At 46.7% G+C, this 21619-nt stretch overlaps 1 protein-coding gene across 1 annotated transcript in view; it reads left to right on the plus strand.

The window, feature by feature from the left end:
* The window catches only part of LOC144266048 (E3 ubiquitin-protein ligase rnf213-alpha-like), a 181922-nt gene that overhangs the window by 63708 nt on the left and 96595 nt on the right, over positions 1 to 21619 (plus strand). Inside the window, exons 17-22 of the mRNA XM_077819190.1 lie at positions 949 to 1144; positions 17555 to 17677; positions 17757 to 17855; positions 19417 to 19539; positions 20396 to 20600; positions 21261 to 21440. Of these exons, the coding sequence (XP_077675316.1) occupies positions 949 to 1144; positions 17555 to 17677; positions 17757 to 17855; positions 19417 to 19539; positions 20396 to 20600; positions 21261 to 21440 (926 nt within the window). The remainder of the gene's footprint in view (positions 1 to 948; positions 1145 to 17554; positions 17678 to 17756; positions 17856 to 19416; positions 19540 to 20395; positions 20601 to 21260; positions 21441 to 21619) is intronic.

Raw genomic sequence — 21619 nt, forward strand, 5'->3', positions numbered from 1 at the left:
AAAGTGCGACTTCAGTATCCTCAGTCATTTAGGCACTTTTGGAAATTTTACCCTAAGGCAAGTCACCTTCAGTGTCATGCCAACTAGTTCCAGTTAAAGCTTGGGCCCAGTGGGATTTCACGATTAGCTGGCATAATGCTTAACACAGCTGCTCCTTGTCCACATTGATCACAGAGCCAGCCGACTGGTTAAATATCGTGTCTAAGCTCTGTTAGATTTCCTGTGTAGTTTCTGCTGTTGAAAACTAAGAACCCGCCAATATTCACACATTGGATTTAATTCTCCCCTGCCTTGTGCCTTGTTGTTTACACCTGTGCCAGGTAGGTGTCAATCCTACCAGGTCAGAAGAGCCGAATCTGACAGCCATGCTACACAACTCCACCAGGTCCATGGCAATGGAGAATCAGGCTCTGTTCAGGGTAGTTTACCGCTCAGAGGAGACAGAAAGCTGTGTGGCTAAGGCACTGGCCCAGGTTCTTGTCAGCTGTGAGGCTTTTGACCACTGATGGTTAGAACAGGGGCAAATCTGCAGTGTAGACGAGGCCTAGGACTCAGGAGGTCTGGGGTCAGTTCCCATCTCTGCAATAGACTCTTGAGTGATTTGGGCAAGTCACTTAGTCTCTCTGGGCCCCACCTCCCCATCTGTAACCTGTGGATAATAATTCTTCCTTTGTCTGTTTAGACAGTGAGTTCTTTAAGGCAGGAACTGTCTCTCGCTGTATGTCTGTGCAACACCCTGTGTGTCAGGGCCCTGATCTTAGTCACAGTGTGTCTGTTCAGCTCCTGGAGCGAGGAGGCCCTGATCTTTGTCACTGTGTGTCTGTGCAGTGCTTGGCTAATATGCTAATAGTCCCATATTTTGCTTGCTTTGAAATATTTTAAAGTTAAAATGCCACAAATTATTGAAGAGCCAAGTTTTCAATGCTATTTCCCTTGCTGTATCCACAGACGTCAGTCAGGAAATGCAGAGGATGCTCTGCAGCCAAAGGAGTTGGAGGATGTTCTGCAGTGTCTTAATTTAATATTCACTTTGGTCAACAATTGCTTGAAACACCCAAAGAAAATACCATTCAGCCCAATGATGATGTTACTGCAGATTTTGGAATTGTTCTCTGGAACAGCAGATCTACTGCAAACCAAAAGGGTAAAATGAACATTTCAAGCTATTTATGAGGATTTTTCTGTAAATGTTCCAAGGTTTCTTTCAGGACGCTCATACCCTCGTTAGCAGCCATGAACTTTGCTGTGCCAAAAACGTCCATTAGTGAAACCATGAATTGTCACCGAGGTGTTACATGTGACCTGGCAGAGAACCCTCATAAGCCTTCTCAAAAGAACTGCTCAGAGTAGGCTAACTGAAAGCCTTGCAAACATGTCAGAAACCTCCAGAGTCTTGTCTACACCAGGGTGAACCAGTGGTAGCAATGGTGGAATCTTGTTACACAATTTCCGAGTGTGCCCTCAGTGGGCCAGGTCCTCCTCTGGTGTAAATTGCCACAACTTCCATTGACTCCAGTGGAACTACAGACCATTGACACCAGCTGGGGATCTGGCCCCATTGCCTGCAGTGGAGCTATGGCTGATTTACGTCATCTAGAGATCAGGCAGCTCTGCCAACCTGTTCCAACAAATCCCTCCACCATTTAGTACAGTGCACTGAACACAATGAAAGCTACTGTAGTAAATGATGGACTGCTAAACACTGAGGGTGGGGTGGGGATTAAAGATAATGTAGGTATGGCCCAAGAGCTAAACAAATACTTTGCCTCCATTTTTAGTAAGTGTAATGAGGGCCTTGGGGACAGTGGCAGGGTAGCTAATGGGAATGAGAATTTGGAAGTAGAAATTACCACATCCGAGGTGGAAGCCAAACTCAGACAGTTTAATGTGTCCAAATTTTGAGGCCCCAGATAATCTCCATCCAAGACTATTGAAGAAACCGGCACATGAAATTGCAAGCCCAATAGCAAGGATTTTTAATGAATCCATAAACCCAGGGGTCGTACCCAGTGACTGGAGAACAGAAAATACAGTTCTCCAGTCATTGGATACGACCCCTGAGTGTATGGATTCATTAAAAATCCTTGCCATTGGGCTTGCAATTTCAGTCCCACTTCTCCTTTCCTTGTTTTCTTTTTATTTATATGGTTAAAGAATTTTTTTCTTTTCCTTTGTCAGGTCCAATTCTGCTTGGCTTTTGGCAGTTTTCATTTCTTCCCTTTCTGATTTCCAAGAGGTAGCTTTCCTTGTAGGCTTTCTGCTTTCCATTCCTTATAGGCTTTCTTCTTTCTCTTAACCTGTTTAAGATGCTTGTTCATCCAGTGTGGTCTGTTACATTTCCTATGATTTCCCCCCTTTCCTTGGGATGTAGACTTCAATTACTTTAAGTCAAAGTTGCAGAAACTTATTCCAGGCCTCCTCTACATTCAGATCCTTGAGTTCTTCAGTCCAATCCACTTCCCCAGGATGGGCAGGGATGGTGTCCATAGCCTCTGTTTGCCAAAAGCTGGGAATGAGCGATAGGGGATGGATCACTTGACGATTACCTGTTCTGTTCATTCCCTCTGGGGCACTTGGCATTGGCCACTGTCAGAAGACAGGATTCTGGGCTAGATGGACCTTTGGTCTGACCCAGTATGGCCATTCTTATGTTCTCTAATTCCCTTAGTTTTTTAAGGTTTTCCCTTTTGAAATCAAGGACTCTAGTTGCAGACGTATTTTTGTTTATCCTTCGTTTAGTTTAAGCTTAGTTTAGTTCATGATCTCTCGAAAAAGGGGTATCCCCTACAACCAGCAGTATGAGATCCTCACTACTTACCAATACTAAATCTAAAATGGCATCCCCTCTTGTTGCATTCGTGACTATTTGGTGATGAAATCTGTCAGCTATCACCATTATTAGTGGCACTTGTCCTTCATCTGGAAATTAAAGCCTCCCATAATCAAACAATGCTCAGTAGCATTTATTTAATTACAACTATTAAAAAGGTCTCAATCCAGATCCAGATCGGATCCTAAGGTTCTATAGCAGACCCCAAGCACTATCCCAGTGGAGCCTCTGTTACCTTTCTTCCCCAAACTGATTTGACCCAAACAGATTCTGTTTTATCCATGCAATGATTTCCAGTTTCTTTACAGTCTGCCTTGTCATTCACATGCAATGCTGTTCCACCACCTGTACGTTTATTACTGTCTTTCCTGAACAACACATACCCTTCTATACCTGTACTCCAGTTATTCCACCAATTTCTATACCTGTACTCCAGTTATTCCATCAATTTCTATACCTGTACTCCAGTTATTCCACCAATTTCCATCATTTCCACCAATTATTCCAATAATGTTTTCATTATTCCTGTAACCCTTCTGCCAGGCCAAGTTGATAGCAGCAAGGGCCGGGTTCAGTACACAGGGGTTCCCTCTCACGAAAGCAAATGCAAAACTGGCTCGAGCCCCCACCCAGTGACCTGGAAAAATCTTACACACCCCCTGGGCACTTCAAAGAGGCAATACTTCCCCTCTCGCAAGCACAGAGTCTCGGTGTAGCAGAGAATCTTTAATAACATGAGGTAAACGACATCAGCATTAAACTGGGGAAACACCACAACTAGTGTTTACTAACCAAACCATGAGCAAAGACCCACCCCAATAAATTGGGCCATGTCCTTTTCCTCGGGTTCTTGAGTCCCACAACCCAAACGTCTCTTGAGTCCAGCAATCCACAAATCACCTAAAGTCCAAAAAGTCCAGCCCCAGAGTTCAAAAGTTCATCTGCAGAGTGTTACTCCCCAGTCTGGGTAAAAATGTGCCTGGGGTGGGGGGGGAAGAGGTAAGGGGCACCTCACGTGGCCTGAAGCCGACTGCCCCACAGGGCTCCGCCCCCGTCACCATCTCACGAACGCTCTGCCAGCCTATCCACAAACAGCACCACTGCACTCTAAATCTTCAGGCTCCCCACTACTCGACACAGTGCTCAGTGATTTCAGCTCATAATAGTGGGAGCCTTAGTGCTGGTACACCATAAGGCCAAAGTGAATTCAGCACAGTACCTGTAGCAAGATTCTTAATAGACCCAAAATTAGCTCTGACATTCCACAGAGACAGAGGTGCAATTGGTGTTTCAGGCCCTCACAAAGGCACCCACACCATCAGGTACTAATACCTATCTCAAACCTCTCTCAATTCACAGAGTTTTGGAACCCATGTCCCTTACCTAGCGAGTGCTGCTTAGTTGATGGTGAGTCCCTCCATCATAACAAAAGACTAAGTACAGTTCCACTGTCCTTGATTCCCATAATCAGGGTAATAACAATTTATTCTTCCTGCCCCAGTAACAGAGACACTGGGGATCCCACAGCAGCCAAAGTGACCATTTGGGCAGCTATGGCCTCATTCTAGGCGGCGTGGGTGTGCCTATGCAAATGAGATCAGCCTCTGAAGTTCTTTTCCACAACTTGCCACACCTCACCACCAGATGTCAGGGGGGAGCTCATCCTGACTCTGCTTACACTCCGATAATATTTGGTTTCGCTTCCTGCACTGTAGTTCCAGTTCCTCCATTTTTGTTACCCAGGCTCTTTGCATTGGAGTATAGACATGTAAGTTGCTTCTCCTTGGCTTTACCCAGATTCCTCATCTGAATAGTTACAGTCATTTGACTGCCAGTATCACCTACCTGACTGTTATTGTCACTGTCATCGGCACCATCTTTTCTTGTCCATTTTTATCCTATACTCTGTTGTTCCTTTCTCCATTGCTGTATCCTCTTTTACTTGATTTTCTTCCCGCTCAGTGTTAAAATCAGGAGTGGTGATTCCATGAGCATCTCCCAACTGTCTCCCCTGCATTTCTAGTTTAAAGCTCTTGTAATCAGTTGTGCCAGCCTCCATCCTAGAAGTCTATTTCCCTCCCTACTCAAGTGGAATCCATCCCATGAGAATAGTCTTCTGTCCATGAATGTGTCCCAGTGGTCAAACGTCCCAAAGCTCTCCTGATAGCACCACTGCCCAGGGCCGGCTCTAGGTTTTTTGCCTCCCCAAGCAAAAAATTTGCCACCCCAGCTCCGAGAGTGCAACTGCCCAAGCAAAAAAAAAAAAAATGGCCAGAATGCTGCCCCTGGAATTGTGCCGCCCCAAGCACGTGCTTGCTTTGCTGGTGCCTAGAGCCAGTCCTGCCACTGCCTGAGCCTTCTGATGATCATCATAATCTTGTCTCGTCTTCTCTCTCCTCCTCTAGGGACAGGTAAAATCCCACTGAAGATCACCTGAGCCTCTTCTCTTCTTCCTTACTCTCCCATCTTCTGTTACTGTCTGCCTCTGCCCTTCACTTCCCCAAACTTCTCTGGTGTTAGCTCTGTTTTCTGGCTCCTGTGCCTTTGGCTGGCCAGTTGGCTGCCTTTATAGAACTGTTGATGAGGGAAGCCCTGCCCCTTAATCAAGGTTCAGCTGCAATCATTGGCACTGCTTCTGTCACAGCACACTGTCCCTTATTAGATTTTGCAAACTGAAAACAAATCAGCAAGCAGACAGACAAACACACTCTCAAGAGCTCATTCACTACCCCTAAGGAACAGGGGCTTGCTTGTTTAAAGCAACCTCTGGTATTACCCATTTCTGGACTTGCACTGAACACGTCTCAACCAGACTGGAGCATTAGAACCTCTGGCTCTGATGCTCACAAATCAGTTGCTGGAAGGCAAGAGGCATAACACATTGCACATGCCCAGTCCTGGCACCCGACTTAACTCATCTGGTTCTGAAAAATGTTTGGGTAGTTTGTCTTCAACATTGAATCCAGATCTGAAGCACTTTTTATTCTTCTTCCAGTGCTTGTTCACATCAATTCCAAACAGGTGTGCGTGCATCACACGCATGGTCGTCAGAAATTTTTTCCAGCAGCTCCCGTCGGGTCGGCTGGGAAGCCCCCTTGAGTGGCGCCTTGATGGTGCTCAATATATGACCCTGCTGGCCCAACCCTCCTTCAGTTCCTTCTTACCGTCCATGGTGACATTGGAACAGTGTCTCGCTTGCTGATTGTAAGTCTCCCTTAGCTTAACAGTTAGTTCGTTCTTAGTAGAGACATTGGTGGGCGGGATGGTCCACATCCCCTCACCCGCCCTGGGCTTCGAAGCATGCTGACAGCCCCAGGTTTCAAGCCTTCCGGTGTATGCTGGAAGCCTATGCCTAATAGCAACCCCCACGACTCATGCCTGAGGTGTCTTGGGGAGGTGCATCAGTCAGAGCGCTGCAGGATCTGTAAGGCTTTCAAACCTAGGACCAGGAAGGAGCATGACTTCAGGCGTAAACAATTGCTGACGGAAGCTGCTCTTCGTCCAGCGGCACCTGACCACCAGGGCCTGGGAGTGAACTCGATGCGGAGCACTCCGGCGTCAGTCCAAGAAACGGTGCCGAGGAAAGACTTTTGAGCTAGAGACCCTCAGCACCAAGGATCACTGGCACCGCAGCATGGAGCAGCACCCCAGCACCGCTCCACATGCCCGGTGTCTCTAAAGCACCACAAGAAGGTGGAGAGAGGGCACTCTCCCCAGAGAGCTACAAGACCATTGGGAGATACCTTGCTGCACCAGAGAAAGGACTCTGCGCCCAAGCAGCAGAGACTCAGGCTGTTGACTCCGGCACCCCAGCAGGCACCATTTAGTCCAGCTCTTAGTGACTCTCCAGCGGGGGAGTGCCTGGTGGAGATGTTGGAGCCCCCCTCCACCCCGGACACTTTTGAGGCAGCTAACGACCTCATAGAGATCACCGAGCCTCAGCCCCCGGCCGTTAGAGAAAAGCCTCCAGCACCCCCTAGGTTCGTTCAGTTGAGAAGTAAGCCCACAATGATGTGGCGCTCCCTTATACCGGACCGGCACCGAGCCCGGCACCGGTCCCGGTTTCCGTCACCGCGACACTGGCATGTGAGCGCCCGGCACTGAAGGAATGTCGCTCCATTTTCCCAGTACTGGAAGGTTGGCACTGATCCAGGTCTTCTTCACAGAACTGGCACGGAGGCGCAACACCCATTCACGGGTACCAGATACACGGCACTGGTCATGGTTGACACCAACTCGATCATCGAGGCACCAATCCCCGCCACCTTCCTCACGGCACTGATCCCCTGTGCAAGGATCATCTGTGCCGCTGAGGTCATCGCCCTCGGGATCCTCAGACTTGGAGGATGACTCTGCTTGCTCTAGGCACAGTAGACATCGCTCGAGTAGGCGCCGTTCAGAAGTGACAGCGGCCTAGCACCAACAGTGGCTGCCTCCCCGTACAGTGGCCCTTCTGGACCCCCTGGGCTTACCGTCAGGCCCAGGGTACCCCCTCTAGAGCCTCCAGGTTGGTGGCCTCCAGTCACCCTCCCTCCCAGTCCTCAGTGATCAGGCCTGCTCCTCGGTCTGCAGAAGCAACCCTCTGCAGGCTGCCCCCTCACACTTCAGAGGACTTGGCAGAGCCAGCTCCAGAACCACCCATGACCCCAGGACACATCAGATTGCGTCGGGCCAGTGGAGGACCCTAGTTCAGCACAGGACCTTCCCGAGCAGTTGCAGGACCAGGAGGACCCGGTACCCCCACTGGCCTCTTCATCATCATTGCCTGATGAGGTAGTCGCAGAGGCTTCAGCCTCAGGTCCTCCATCCATTGACCATAGGGCACGTCAGGACCTGCTCCACCGCATCGACCGGAACATTGGTCTTCAGGTGGAGGAAGTGGCTGAATCTGAGGACCCAATGGTCAATATTCTCACCCTAGAGGGTCCTTCCAGGGTAGTGTTACCCAGTATAAAAACCATACAAAACAATAACAAAACCCTGTGGCAGACTCCAGCCTCCATCCCACCCACCGCCAGGGGAGTAGAGAGGAAATACTTTGTCCCCTCCAAGGAGTACACATTTTTATTCTCTCACTGTAGCTCATGAAAGCTTATGCTCAAATAAATTGGTTAGTCTCTAAAGTGCCACAAGTCCTCCTTTTCTTTTCACTCGAAGAAGTTCTTCCTAGAGTGCTGTCCCTGTGGGTGCTCCACTTTAGGTGTTTGTGTGCCCCTGCACTCACAGTCGGAGACTTTTAGTAGCAGTGCCGGTTGGGTCGCACATGCATGGTCCCTGCCTCCCTGCGCTGCTGCAGGCAGTTAACCGACGCTGTGCGACCAACCCCTACTCAGTTCCTTCTCTACCGCCCTTGGCTACAAGTCGGAGCAATCAGCAGCGCCTCGCTACTTTGTAGTTAATTAGTTACGGTCACTTACTTAGTTTCCTTATTAGCAGCTACTTAGCTTGTTTCCTTTTCCTCTTTTCCTTGTTGGAAAAAAAAAAGAAACCTCATGGCCAGGAACTTCAGAAAAAGAGCCGTTTTGAGGGTGAAAGCCCCCCTAGCCCCCCAATGGGAATGCCCGGTTTCCTGGGCTCTCAGCGCCTTGCCTCTAGGCTCGGAGTGCCTGTCCCTGACAGGTTTCAGAGTAGCAGCCGTGTTAGTCTGTATTCGCAAAAAGAACAGGAGTGCTTGTGGCACCTTAGAGACTAACCAATTGATTTGAGCAGAAGCTTTCGTGAGCCACAGCTGTGTTTGCTGCCTGCCTGTTAGTGCCTCCAACACAGGCAGTAACGAAGTGTTGCGTTGCCTCAGGCTCACAGAAAGCCAGGGCGTGGAGAGGTCTCTCTGACCTGCGTCAGGGCATGAGGCTTGAGACACCCCCCACCCCGCTGCCCCTCACTTTGCCAGCGGCAGCTTTGTACAGAAGTGCTTTCTCCAGCCCCACATTGGAGTGCCCTGCCGGGCGTCACTCGAGGAAGCACCTGGGTCCTCACCGCAGAAATAATAATAATAAAAAAAACCCCACAGCCGTCCCGTGGATAATAATAGCACCGGCTGTGCTGTCAGCGTCTGGCGCTTCGGTGGCTGGGAGCTCCGGCGCTGCTGCAGACAGAGACTTCGGAGCCCCGTGCCTCCATGCCGCAATCCACAGTCGCTCCACAGGCAGGCATCCAGTGCTGGCACCAGCTATGCTGTCAGCGCCGGGAGCCGTGGTGGTGGAAAACCCCGGCACCGCTAGAGCCAGAGACGCTGCAAGAGCCGGCTCCGACACAGGCACTAAGGGGAAACCGAAACCCTGTGCCTCTGCACCGCTACAAAAGGCAGCGTCTTCAAAGGTGCACCCAACACGCAGCACCACCTTCTCCTCTGCAGCCCTGGCTCTGACAAGGAGGCAGCCCCAGGGGCCAGTCAAACCAGCACATCAGCAGTTCCTCAGACAGAGGGTTCTGGTATTTGGCTCTGCCCCTGATCCCTCTATTCGCGGTACCGATACGAGCATGAGACCCTCGGCACCAAGTCTCCCTGCGTCCCCAGCATCACTCGCTGTCTCGCTCCTTATTTGAAGGAGGAAGATGAGGAAGAACAGGGAGTATTCCCCCCTCGGTTCCTATCCATCAGGAGTCAGTCAACCCAGGAGTCTCTCCTGGGGCATATTATGCTGTCTCCGGGTACTTACAGTGGTATGGGGACCCTCTATGCTGCTCCCATCCCAATGTGCATACTGGCCTCCATGGGTCATATGCCCCACACAAGGGGGGACTGCCCGCCATGGCCAGACCCAGCACACAGTAATTCCCAACCACTTCTGTACCAATATCCTCAGTGGTACTGGGGAAAGAGGAGGAACATCTCCGCCCCTGCAGAGGACATCACCTACCCACTTGCCATCATTGTCCACAGAGGACACTTTTATGCCTCCCCCCCAATATAGGGGATGATTTCAAACTGTTCCATTGCTTATTTGAGAGAGTGGCCCTCTCTGGACATCTCCCTTGAGGAGGTCCCCATGATACAGCATGGGCTAGTGGATTTTTTGCATACATCCGTTTTGTTAAAAAAAAAAAAGTTGCCCTTCACATGAATGAGGCACTGATGGACTCTGTAGGGGTCATTCTGTGGACCCCTGCAGCTGCCCTTCCAGCTGTCGGGAGGTCCAACAGGAGGTGTATACCAACAAAGGGTGTGGACTTCGCATCCAGTGCCTAATTTCTTAGTGATAGACACAGTCCAGTGAGGTGGCATGCAACAACAGCCCTGAAACACAACTCATGATAAGGACTGGAAAAGACTTGATCAGCTTTGGCAATAAGGCTTACTCCTTGGCTACCCCTCACCTCCGCAAAGCCAACTATGTGACATTACTAACAAAATACAACTATACAAACTACACAAAAATGTCCGAATTGATTAATTTTATTGCCAAGGACAAGGGAGAACAATTCACAGCACTTGATTCTGAGGACAGGGCTGCAACATCTGTGTCGACGGTGGTTGTAATGAGAAGTGCCTCATGGCTCTATCTTTCTGGCTTCCCCGAAGAGGTGCAATTCACGGTGAAAGACTTGCCAGCCCAAATTATTCGCCAAAAAGACAGGCGACTCACTCCATTCACTCACGAGCGACTCTCCGATCCTTGGGAACCTATAACCCCAAACCGAAGAGGAAACAGAGGAATTACTTTACATCCCAATGATACCACCCACCAATGTATTCACAACAACAGTGGTGATTTGATTCACAGGGTCGCAGACACAGGCCCTGAGGGGACAACAATCTACTTCTCAAGTTGCTGCATCCCAACCATCAACTTCCCCTAACAAGAACTCCGGTGGTTGGAGACCAATGTTCGACCTCCAATAATTCAACAAGTTTGTCAGAAACACAATGATTCAAAATGGTCATACTATACACTATAAGCAACTGCCTGATAAAAGTGTCAACCCAGCAGACAGCATTGCAAGCCACCGAAGAGGTGGTAACCCTCTTCATGAATCTGGGCTTCCTAATAAATACTGGCCAGCCCACTCTCACAACAGTGCAAGAGCTGGACTTCATTGGGGCCCACCTCAACTCTATCAAGGCTATGGCCTCACTACCAAGACAACGTTCTCTCACTCTCACCAGCCTCATACCCACTGCATGAAATAGCCCACAGGTATCTGCCAGGACTTTCCTCCAACTCCTTAACCACACGGCAGCCACCACATTTGCTGTCAGACACACCAGATTAAACATCCGTTGTCTACAAGGAAGGCTACGTATCAACTTTGTTCCACACAGGCACAGCATAAACAAGCACCCCACGATATCGGGCAAAATAAAGGACCCCCTTCTCTGGTGGGCAAAACCGACCATCGTATGCACGGGGGCATCCTTCATTCAGACCACAAATGCCTCATTCCTGGGATGCGGAGTACACCTGCACCCACATTCTATATAGGGCCACTGGTCCCCTGCGGAATCCCTTCGACATATAAACCTATTGGAACTTCAAGCTGTCCCCAACTCTTGCTCCCAGTTCCTGCCACTCATCACAGACAAGGCTATTTGAAGCCTTAGCTTGTATGTATTATATATACAGACAAGGGGAGCACACTCACAGTACTCTGCGTGCAAGCCATAAAACCCTGACGATGGTGCATCAGACACAATATCCACACCACCACAGCAGATACCCTCAGCAGACAAATTTCTCAGGACCGCGAAGGGAGCTCGACAACACAATACTCCAGCATGTATTTCAGCACTGGGGGTTCCCCACAGTAGATCTTTTATTAACTGCACAAAATACCAAACACCTTCGTTTTTGATCCGGTGCAGGTCTCGGTGTGCAGTTGTTATGCGATGCATTCCTCCTCAAGTGGAACGCTCCCCTTCTGTATGCCTTCCCTCCGATTTCTCTCTTGAACCGAGTGATCCACAAGATCATGCTGGATGGTCCACAGTAATTCTACTATCATGATGATCTCACCAAACCACGGTATCCTTACCCCCTCAGCATGACCATACATCCATGAATCGCACTCCCACTTCTGTCTCACACGTTGTCCCAGGATTGAGGCCGTGTCCTGCATCCACAGAAACTCCATCTCAGAGCGTGGCTCCTCCATGGCTCATGGAACCTGAACTGACCTGTTCAGAGGCAGTACAAAATATAGTTACACAGTTGAACAGAAATGAACTGTTGCCCATACACCCTGAAGGGTGAGATGAGTTAAGGCCTGGTGCCAACTAAAATGGATGACTTCCATCCCAGGGACATTACCCTCTATACTTCATTACCTATTAGAACTCAAATAGTCAGACCTATCCGTGAGCTCAATAAGTCCATCTACCTACCATCACAACATTCCACCCCAAAGTGGATTGCCATCCCGTCTTTACCCATCTACTGACCCAATGTTTCCTCAGAGGACTCAATAATGCCTACCCTGAACTACGTGAGCCTACTACACCATGGGACCTGAACCTGGTCCTTCGAACCATCACCTCTTCCCCATGTGAACCCAGGACGACATAATCACTGCTACACCATTCTACGAAAGTAGCATTTCTTGTGGCAATGACATCTGTCAGACATGGTCTCCCATGTTTAAGTTCTGGTCTCCCATGTTTAAGAAGGATGAATTCAAACTGGAACAGGTACAAAGAAGGGCTACTAGGATGATCTGAGGAATGGAAAACTTGTCTTATGAAAGGAGACTTAAGGAGCTTGGCTTGTTTAGCCTAACTAAAAGAAGGTTGAGGGGAGATATGATTGCTCTCTATAAATATATCAGAGGGATAAATACCAGAGAGGGAGAGGAATTATTTAAGCTCAGTACCAATGTGGACACAAGAACAAATGGAAATAAACTGGCCATCAGGAAGTTTAGACTTGAAATTAGACGAAGCCCTCTGTGGAGATAGAGGTGGTTAGGGACTATTTAGAAAAGCTGGACGTGCACAAGTCCATGGGGCCGGACGAGTTGCATCCGAGAGTGCTGAAGGAATTGGCGGCTGTGATTGCAGAGCCATTGGCCATTATCTTTGAAAACTCGTGGCGAACCGGGGAAGTCCCGGATGACTGGAAAAAGGCTAATGTAGTGCCAATCTTTAAAAAAGGGAAGAAGGAGGATCCTGGGAACTACAGGCCAGTCAGCCTCACCTCAGTCCCTGGAAAAATCATGGAGCAGGTCCTCAAAGAATCAATCTTGAAGTACTTGCATGAGAGGAAAGTGATCAGGAACAGCCAGCATGGATTCACCAAGGGAAGGTCATGCCTGACTAATCTAATCGCCTTTTATCATGAGATTACTGGTTCTGTGGATGAAGGGAAAGCAGTGGATGTATTGTTTCTTGACTTTAGCAAAGCTTTTGACACGGTCTCCCACAGTATTCTTGTCAGCAAGTTAAGGAAGTATGGGCTGGATGAATGCACTATAAGGTGGGTAGAAATCTGGCTAGATTGTCGGGCTCAACGGGTAGTGATCAATGGCTCCATGTCTAGTTGGCAGCCGGTGTCAAGTGGAGTGCCCCAGGGGTCGGTCCTGGGGCCGGTTTTGTTCAATATCTTCATAAATGATCTGGAGGATGGTGTGGATTGCACTCTCAGCAAATTTGCGGACGATACTAAACTGGGAGGAGTGGTAGATACGCTGGAGGGGAGGGATAGGATACAGAAGGACCTAGACAAATTGGAGGATTGGGCCAAAAGAAATCTGATGAGGTTCAATAAGGATAAGTGCAGGGTCCTGCACTTAGGACGGAAGAATCCAATGCACCGCTACAGACTAGGGACCGAATGGCTAGGCAGCAGTTCTGCGGAAAAGGACCTAGGGGTGACAGTGGACGAGAAGCTGGATATGAGTCAGCAGTGTGCCCTTGTTGCCAAGAAGGCCAATGGCATTTTGGGATGTATAAGTAGGGGCATAGCGAGCAGATCGAGGGACGTGATCGTCCCCCTCTATTCGACATTGGTGAGGCCTCATCTGGAGTACTGTGTCCAGTTTTGGGCCCCACACTACAAGAAGGATGTGGATAAATTGGAGAGAGTCCAGCGAAGGGCAACAAAAATGATTAGGGGTCTAGAACACATGACTTATGAGGAAAGGCTGAGGGAGCTGGGATTGTTTAGCCTGCAGAAGATAAGAATGAGGGTGGATTTGATAGCTGCTTTCAACTACATGAAAGGGGGTTCCAAAGATGATGGCTCTAGACTGTTCTCAATGGTAGCAGATGACAGAACGAGGAGTAATGGTCTCAAGTTGCAGTGGGGGAGGTTTAGATTGGATATTAGGAAAAACTTTTTCACTAAGAGGGTGGTGAAACACTGGAATGCGTTGCCTAGGGAGGTGGTGGAATCTCCTTCCTTGGAAGTTTTTAAGGTCAGGCTTGACAAAGCCCTGGCTGGGATGATTTAACTGGGAATTGGTCCTGCTTCGAGCAGGGGGTTGGACTAGATGACCTTCAGGGGTCCCTTCCAACCCTGATATTCTATGATTCTATGATTCTATGAAGGTTTCTAACCATCAGAGGAGTAAAGTTTTGGAATAGCCTTCCAAGGGAAGCAGTGGGGGCAAAAGATCTACTTGGCTTTAAGATTAAACTCGATAAGTTTATGGAGGAGATGGTATGATGGGATAACATGGTTTTAGTAATAGGCCTAATGGCCTGTGATGGGATGTTAGATGGGGTGGGATCTGAGTTACCCAGGAAAGAATTTTTCTATAATGTCTGGCTGGTGAATCTTGCCCACATGCTCAGGGTTTAGCTGATCGCCATATTTGGGGTCGGGAAGGAATTTTCCTCCAGGGCAGATTGGAAGAGGCCCTGGAGGTTTTTCGCCTTTCTCTGTAGCATGGGGCACAGGTCACTTGCTGGAGGATTCTCTGCTCCTTGAAGTCTTTAAACCATGATCTGAGGACTTCAATAGCTCAGAGATAGGTGAGAGGTTTTTCGCAGGAGTGGGTGGGTGAAATTCTGTGGCCTGCGTTGTGCAGGAGGTCAGACTAGATGATCATAATGGTCCCTTCTGACCTTAGTATCTATGAAAAACATGTGGGAGCACTGTGGGCTTTCATGGCGGAACCCTCATACATGGTCTTCTTTGAGGATAAAGCCTCCCTCAGACCACACCCCTAAACCTCACACAGATAGAACACATTACACACTCCATAATTTGATGTTCGGAGGGCATTGGCTTCTTATATAGACAGGACTAAACCATCCCATAAATCCCCCAGACTGTTTCTACCCATCACTGAATGCTCCAAAAGGAGCACCATCTCTAAACAAAGACTTTCCATGTAGATCCATAATCACACAAAACCCTGCTATCATCAGTGTGACTGCCAATCCCTCATGGGGATTCGCTCACGTCCCACTAGAGCCTTATCAGCCTCCATGGCTTCCCTGCATAATGTACCTATCACAGACATTTGTAGAGTTGCTGACTGGGCCTCAGCCCATACCTTTAGACAGCACTATGCCTTAAAGCAACAGGCAGCATCTGATACCTCCTTTGGATGCTCTCTGCTATCGGAGGTCATGACTTCAACTCCGAAGCCCCTCCTTCCATCGGAGGGCACTGCTCTGAAGTCACCTAAAGTGGAGCACCCACAGGGACAGCACTCGAAGAACAGAAGGTTACTCACCTTGTGCAGTAACTGAGGTTCTTTGAGATGTGTGTCCCTGTGAGTGCTCCACTACCCTCCCTCCTCCCCTCTACTTCAGAGTTTCCTTATTAGTCTCTTCAGTAGAGAAGGAACTGAGTGGGGGTTAGTCGCACAGTGTCGGTTAACTGCCTGCAGCAGCGCGAGACACGGACCACACATATGCGACCCAACCGGCACTGCTACTAAAAGTCTCCAATTATGAGCGCAGGGGTGCACGAACACCTAAAGTGGAGCACCCATAGGGACACACGTCTCGAAGAACCTCAGTTATTGCACAAGGTGAGTAACCTTGTCTTACTCACCTTGTGCAGTAACGATGGTTCTTTGAGACGTGTGTCCCTGTGGGTGCTCTACTACTCACCCTCGTCCCCTCTACTTGGGAGTTCACACCACCGAGCTCTGCGGTAGAGAAGGAACGGAGGGGCAGGTCGGGGATGCGCGCGCTACAGGAGGTGACGATGGCTGCACAAGACGACTCCTGTGTGCGCCCTTCTCCCGACCAAGTACTGCTGCGAGAAATCTCTGATCTCTGGTGCAGGGATGCACAGACACCTAGAATGGAGCAACCACAGGGACACACATCTCGAAGAACCATCGTTCCTGCACAGCTTCTTCTTACTCACCTTCTCAAAACTGTTGCTCTTCAAGATGTGTTGTTCACATCTATTCCAATACCCAACCTCCTCCCACTGTGTCGGAGTAGCCGGCAAGGAAGAACTGAAGTGGAGTCGGGTTGGCAGGGTTTTATATTGAGTGCCATGAAGGTGTCACTCCAAGGGGCTCCCCAACCAATCCAATTCATAGATTCATAGATTCATCGATATTAAGGTCAGAAGGGACCATTATGATCAACACAGGCCACAGAATTTCACCCATCACTCCTGCAAAAAACCTCTCACGTATGTCTGTGCTACTGAAGTCCTCAAATCATGGTTTAAAGACTTCAAGGAGCAGAGAATCCTCCAGCAAGTTCCGATGGGAACTGCTGAGGGAAAAAGTTTCCGACGACCATGTATGCGGTGCGCGCACACCTGATTGGAATGGACGTGAGCAACACATCTCGAAAAACAACAGTTACGAGAAGGTGAGTAACCGTTTTTTTCTTCATACTTAATTTTTAGACACAAATCAAACTGGGGCAAAACAGGGTAGGGGGCAGTGATCCTTCCCCAAGTTTCACCCATAAACTAAATTCCATTCATGCACTTCTGACTCCAAAATGAGGTGCAACTCAGGAGATAGTGGAGAGCTTCACAATGTGACCCCCTCTCTCATCTCTTGGATGTTTTGATCAACAGTGAAATAGTTAACAATGTGGACATTTCAATTATGATTAGGCTTCAGTATTAACACTCCACTGAAACATCAATAGAGACAGTTCCCAAGGACCTTCACCTGAGAGTGGTTGTGTGACTGGGATGGCATGCTAAAGGTTCTGAGAGCTCTGATACCACAGTGAGGAGCATGGCCTAAGCAATCTGAAGACTCAGGCAGATGTCACATCAATTTACCAAAGTTTGTGGTGGATTCTCCCCCTCACTAGCAATTTTTAAATCAAGATTGGATTTTTTTTTAAATACTCTAATTCAAACAGGAATTTATTTTGGGAAAGTTCTCTGGCCTGTGTTTACAGGAGATCAGACCAGATGGTGACAGTGGTCCCTTTTGACCTTTAAATCTATGAATCACACACAATTTGGAGGTTATGTTAGCACCCTTAACAGCTTAGAAGAATTACTTCATTTTTTAATGAAGTTTAAATTCTGAAACACAAGATGGCAACCCTAAAAAATTATTTGCTCACTGAATTGCTTCAATTTGGCCCAATTTGATTCCTGGTTTCAGTTATTTTTTCCTGTAGCTTCTAGAGCTACTTAAACCTATAATTTCTCTATCATTTGCTAATGAGTTCTAAACAGCTGAATTTTCCAGTGACCTCATATTTAGGCTATTGAATAACAGCAAGTCTTGAAATGCAGTCTTGAAATTGGTGGCTTTCTTTTCAAGTGTTTGATTTAATGTCTATAAAGGAGATTAAAAGCAGGATTTGCTACTTCTGTAACTTGCTCCTTTTTTATCTTCAAGGAGTTTCAGGACCTTAGTCAGACCAGCAGGCTTGAGGAATTTGTGGATATAGCAAAATCATGGATCATGGAATTATTTCCCAAACCACATGATCAGGAAAATGCCTTTTTTCATGACATTGATGTGAGTCCAGAAAACCATTGAAACTGATTTCTTATTCCTCTTAAAAAATAGTCAACTGATAGGTTTGTTCTGTTCCTAGAAATGGCAGCAGCTCATTTCCGCTGGGCTGTTTTGTGATAAGTGGACACTTGGCTGGCGAAAACATATTAAATCTTTGTTTGCAGAGTGGATAAAAAAGGTGAGTTGACTAATTACAATAAAGACCTTGGGCAAGCTCTTTTCCTGAGAAGGCCAGGGCCCCCTTGTGTAGGGTGCTGCACAGATACAAATCAGACAACTTAAAATCTATGCACAAGGCAAGAGAGAACAGGATGGAGACACAGAGAGTTGGGGAAGCACAAGAGAGCTGTGAGATTATTATTACTGAAATAATAAGCAACGGTCACAGTGCACCAGCTACCTGTCCATGGGTGACAATCACAGCATCAGTTGTTTTTAAGGGAGCGATTTAGAGGAAGGTGGATTATGCGAAGTGAGGGGAAGAATGGGGACTGGCTGTGAAGATCCTTGAAAGTATTGTTGAGGAACATTTGTGGTGAAAAATTTTTTTTACTGAAAAAACAGATGCAGTGATACCAGAACAATTTTGCAAATTCGTGTTGATTTCACTAAATTGTTTTGGTTGGTTGAAAACAAAAAATCTACCCCCCGCAATGCTCCCCCGTTACAGGACACACTATAGACAGCTGCAATCCACAGGGGCCTGGGCTGGAACCCGGAGTAGAGGGCGGTCCCAGGTTCCCCCCATCCCCCCTAACTCCCTATTTGATACAAGAGGAGGTGACCTGGACTGTGGGTCCCTCCAGAGGGGAAGGTCCCTGGCCTGTCCCCCGACCCATTAGGTGGGTCAGAAGAGACTGTGGGAACTGTTCTCCTCCTTTTCCCCATGCTGGCCAGTGATGAGGTTAGCTGAGTGAACAGCAGGTTTGTGCCACTAACAAAAGGAGCCAAACTGAGGGCTGCTGTGAACCTCTGAGGCGAGCAAATCCGCCAGAAAGCGCAGAACCCACCAAGGCAGAGGAGGAACTTTGTCACAATACACAAGGAACAAATACCCAATAATGGGCTCTTCGGTCTAGCAGAGGAAGGTCTAACACAATCCAATGGCTGGAAGCTGAAGCTAGACAAATTCAGACTGGAAATAATGGGTAAATTTTTAACAGTGAGGGGAATTAACCACTGGAACAATTTACCAAGGACCATGGTGGATTCTCCATCACTGGCAATTTTTAAATTGTTTGGATGTTTTTTGTAAGAAATCTGTTCTAGTTCAAACAGGAATTAATTCAGGGATATTCTCTAGCCTGTGTTACACAGAAGGTCAGACTAGATGATCACAATGGCCCTTCTGGCCTTGGAATCTATGACCTTCTTCCCCATGGTTTTTCAACCTGTGTCGTCATTTCCACCTGTGCAAAAGGAATGTAAATTGCTACCATCAGGGGGCATGTTCAGGTGTCATTTCACCCCCACTTGAAACTGAAGCAAATGATGTCCCACAGCACCAACCAGGAGAGAATGAGCTCCATAATATTTAAGGGACTGATTTACTACCACGTTACCCCTGTCTTACACACCAAAATAATGATAGGCAGCTCCTCGGCTGGTATACGTTGGTGTGACTCCAATGTGGCCCTGCTGATTTACACCAGCTGAGGATCTGACTCTGCATGTGCTTTAAGAAAGGTTTTTCTGAGGGTACAAAAGATGGTTGCATAACAAATGTTTCCTTGTTCTAGGTGAACCATAAACACCTGTTTGATCACTACTTGACTTTTATTAGAAAGTACCAAGACACAGAACTGGAAAATGGCTTTTCACAACACATCGTTCAGAGGATTGAAAGTCTGACAAAAAGCGAGGTATAGCAGAATCTCTCTCTCCTCATGTGTAGGAGCTGCCTGACCTTCACTGAACAAAGGGTCCAGAAGCCAGGAAATCCTGAGCGCTGTTCCCAACTCTGCCATGTTGGGTGGCTTTGTGCATACTTATTGTACACTTTAGGGGAACACTTACAAATAGATTCTAAAAGGTTACTAAATGATTAATAGATGTTGTTAGTAGAATTGGGCAATTTTGGGGGAGGGGATGAATAGATTTTTTTGGCCAAAATGTGCATTTTTTGGAGCTCCAAAACTATTCACAATTTTGGATTGAATTCAACAAGTAGTTTAGGACAAAAACAAACAAACAACAACCTGAAAAAAATTATAAAAGTTGAAACATTTTGACTTTTTCAAAACATTGCGACTTTTTATTTTTAAATTTGGCCAATTAAAAAAACCACACATGCACACAAAGGTGTAAAACACCCCTAAAACAGCCAAACCAAAATGAAAACCTCAAAAACAGTGTCTAGTCAAGTTGACTAAAATGTTTCAGTTGACTTAAAACAAATCATGTACCTTAAAAAAATAAACTTTGAGCCAACCAGGAACATATTATTTGATTCAAAATGTTATTTTTTGAGTTTTGAATTCAATGAGAAATTTAATAAACAAAAAGTCCAAATCAAACTCAATTTTTTTTTTAAGGTCAGCCCCTAAAACGCAAAATCCATTATTCCTTTAGCTCTACTTATGACATGTGACAGACATGAGTAGTATGTTACACATGGGTACAAAAACATCAGCAGATGTGAGAGATGATGATGTGTGTGTGTGTGTGTGTGTGTGTAATATCTCTACCCATGTAGTTAGAAAATATTCTTTCTTACAGAAGTCAGAGTTGCGAGATATTCTTAGCAAATTTTCAAAGACGAACAAGCCAATCTTTGGACAAATCCTATCTATTATCATTGAAAAGATGTGGACTGAAGAATTGAATCAGATAGCGAATGCTAACCGGTTTGAAAAGAAGACAGCTGGCGTTCTCATAGGGCTGCTCAACTCCTCCATGGGCTGGGATATTATATCAGCTGTCCGTGAGTTTCTGTATGGACATTTTGTTCTGATGACCTCAGGATGGGTTCAGCTTATTGGGATCATAATTAAGTGAAAAGGAGTTGGCTGGGTGCCAAATCCCCCTAGTCATCTATCTCCAGCTGTAGGTGCCTTTGGAGATCTGGCCCTTAGGGACTTAGGACTAAAGCTGATTGAAACTTTTCAGACACAACTTTCTTTCAGAGAAAAATAGAGCAATAACTCAACATTTTACAAATTTGTGTCTGTTTCACCAATTATTTTGGTGGAGGAAGAAAACAAGAAAAAATTGAAATGTTTTGTTTTGACATTTTTGAAAAAAAAAGTTTCAATTTTTCAGTTTGAAACAACTGTATGTCTTGAAATTACCTTCAATTTTATAAAAATAAAATTGAAAAGATCATTAAAATGCCCAAAATCAAAACAATATTTTTCAACTTTCTGATTCACCACAAATTTCAAAAATATTCAAATTTGGATCTACTCAAAAAAATTTGAGTATGCAAAGACTTATCTTAATGCAGGTGAACGGTCCCAATGAAGTCAAGGACGTGAGAAACAGTTAACATTTTCTTGAGTTTATTGTTAAAACAAAGAAGAAAACTCCAGTATGTGTTCTGAAATCGTCCCCAATATCTCACTATATTTTTTGTATTTTGCAGAAAAATCAAAGCAAAAAGGTCAAATTAAAATTAGCAAAGATGCACAACTGCTGATTTCAAAGGTATCTGAGTTGTTCTCCTTTGTGGGTCGCAGAGTATTTTCCGGAGACGTCCCATTCAACATGCTATCCGACATTCTACAACACACAGAAGAATTTGTCAAGATGCTGTGTCTCATTGGTAAATGTGCAGCTTCATACTTCTGACCCCAAAAGGCACCCAACATATTAATTTTTTTATGTAACAGTCAGAAAAGAAAAATGAGTATAAAATGCAAAACAATACATTATTACCACTTCTGTGGAACATAAAACCAATTATTAATGGTAAATATAATATTCAAAGGCAGAGTCTTAAAA

The sequence above is a fragment of the Eretmochelys imbricata genome, chromosome 6, assembly GCF_965152235.1.
Source record: "Eretmochelys imbricata isolate rEreImb1 chromosome 6, rEreImb1.hap1, whole genome shotgun sequence".
In the NCBI taxonomy this organism is placed as follows: domain Eukaryota; kingdom Metazoa; phylum Chordata; order Testudines; family Cheloniidae; genus Eretmochelys; species Eretmochelys imbricata.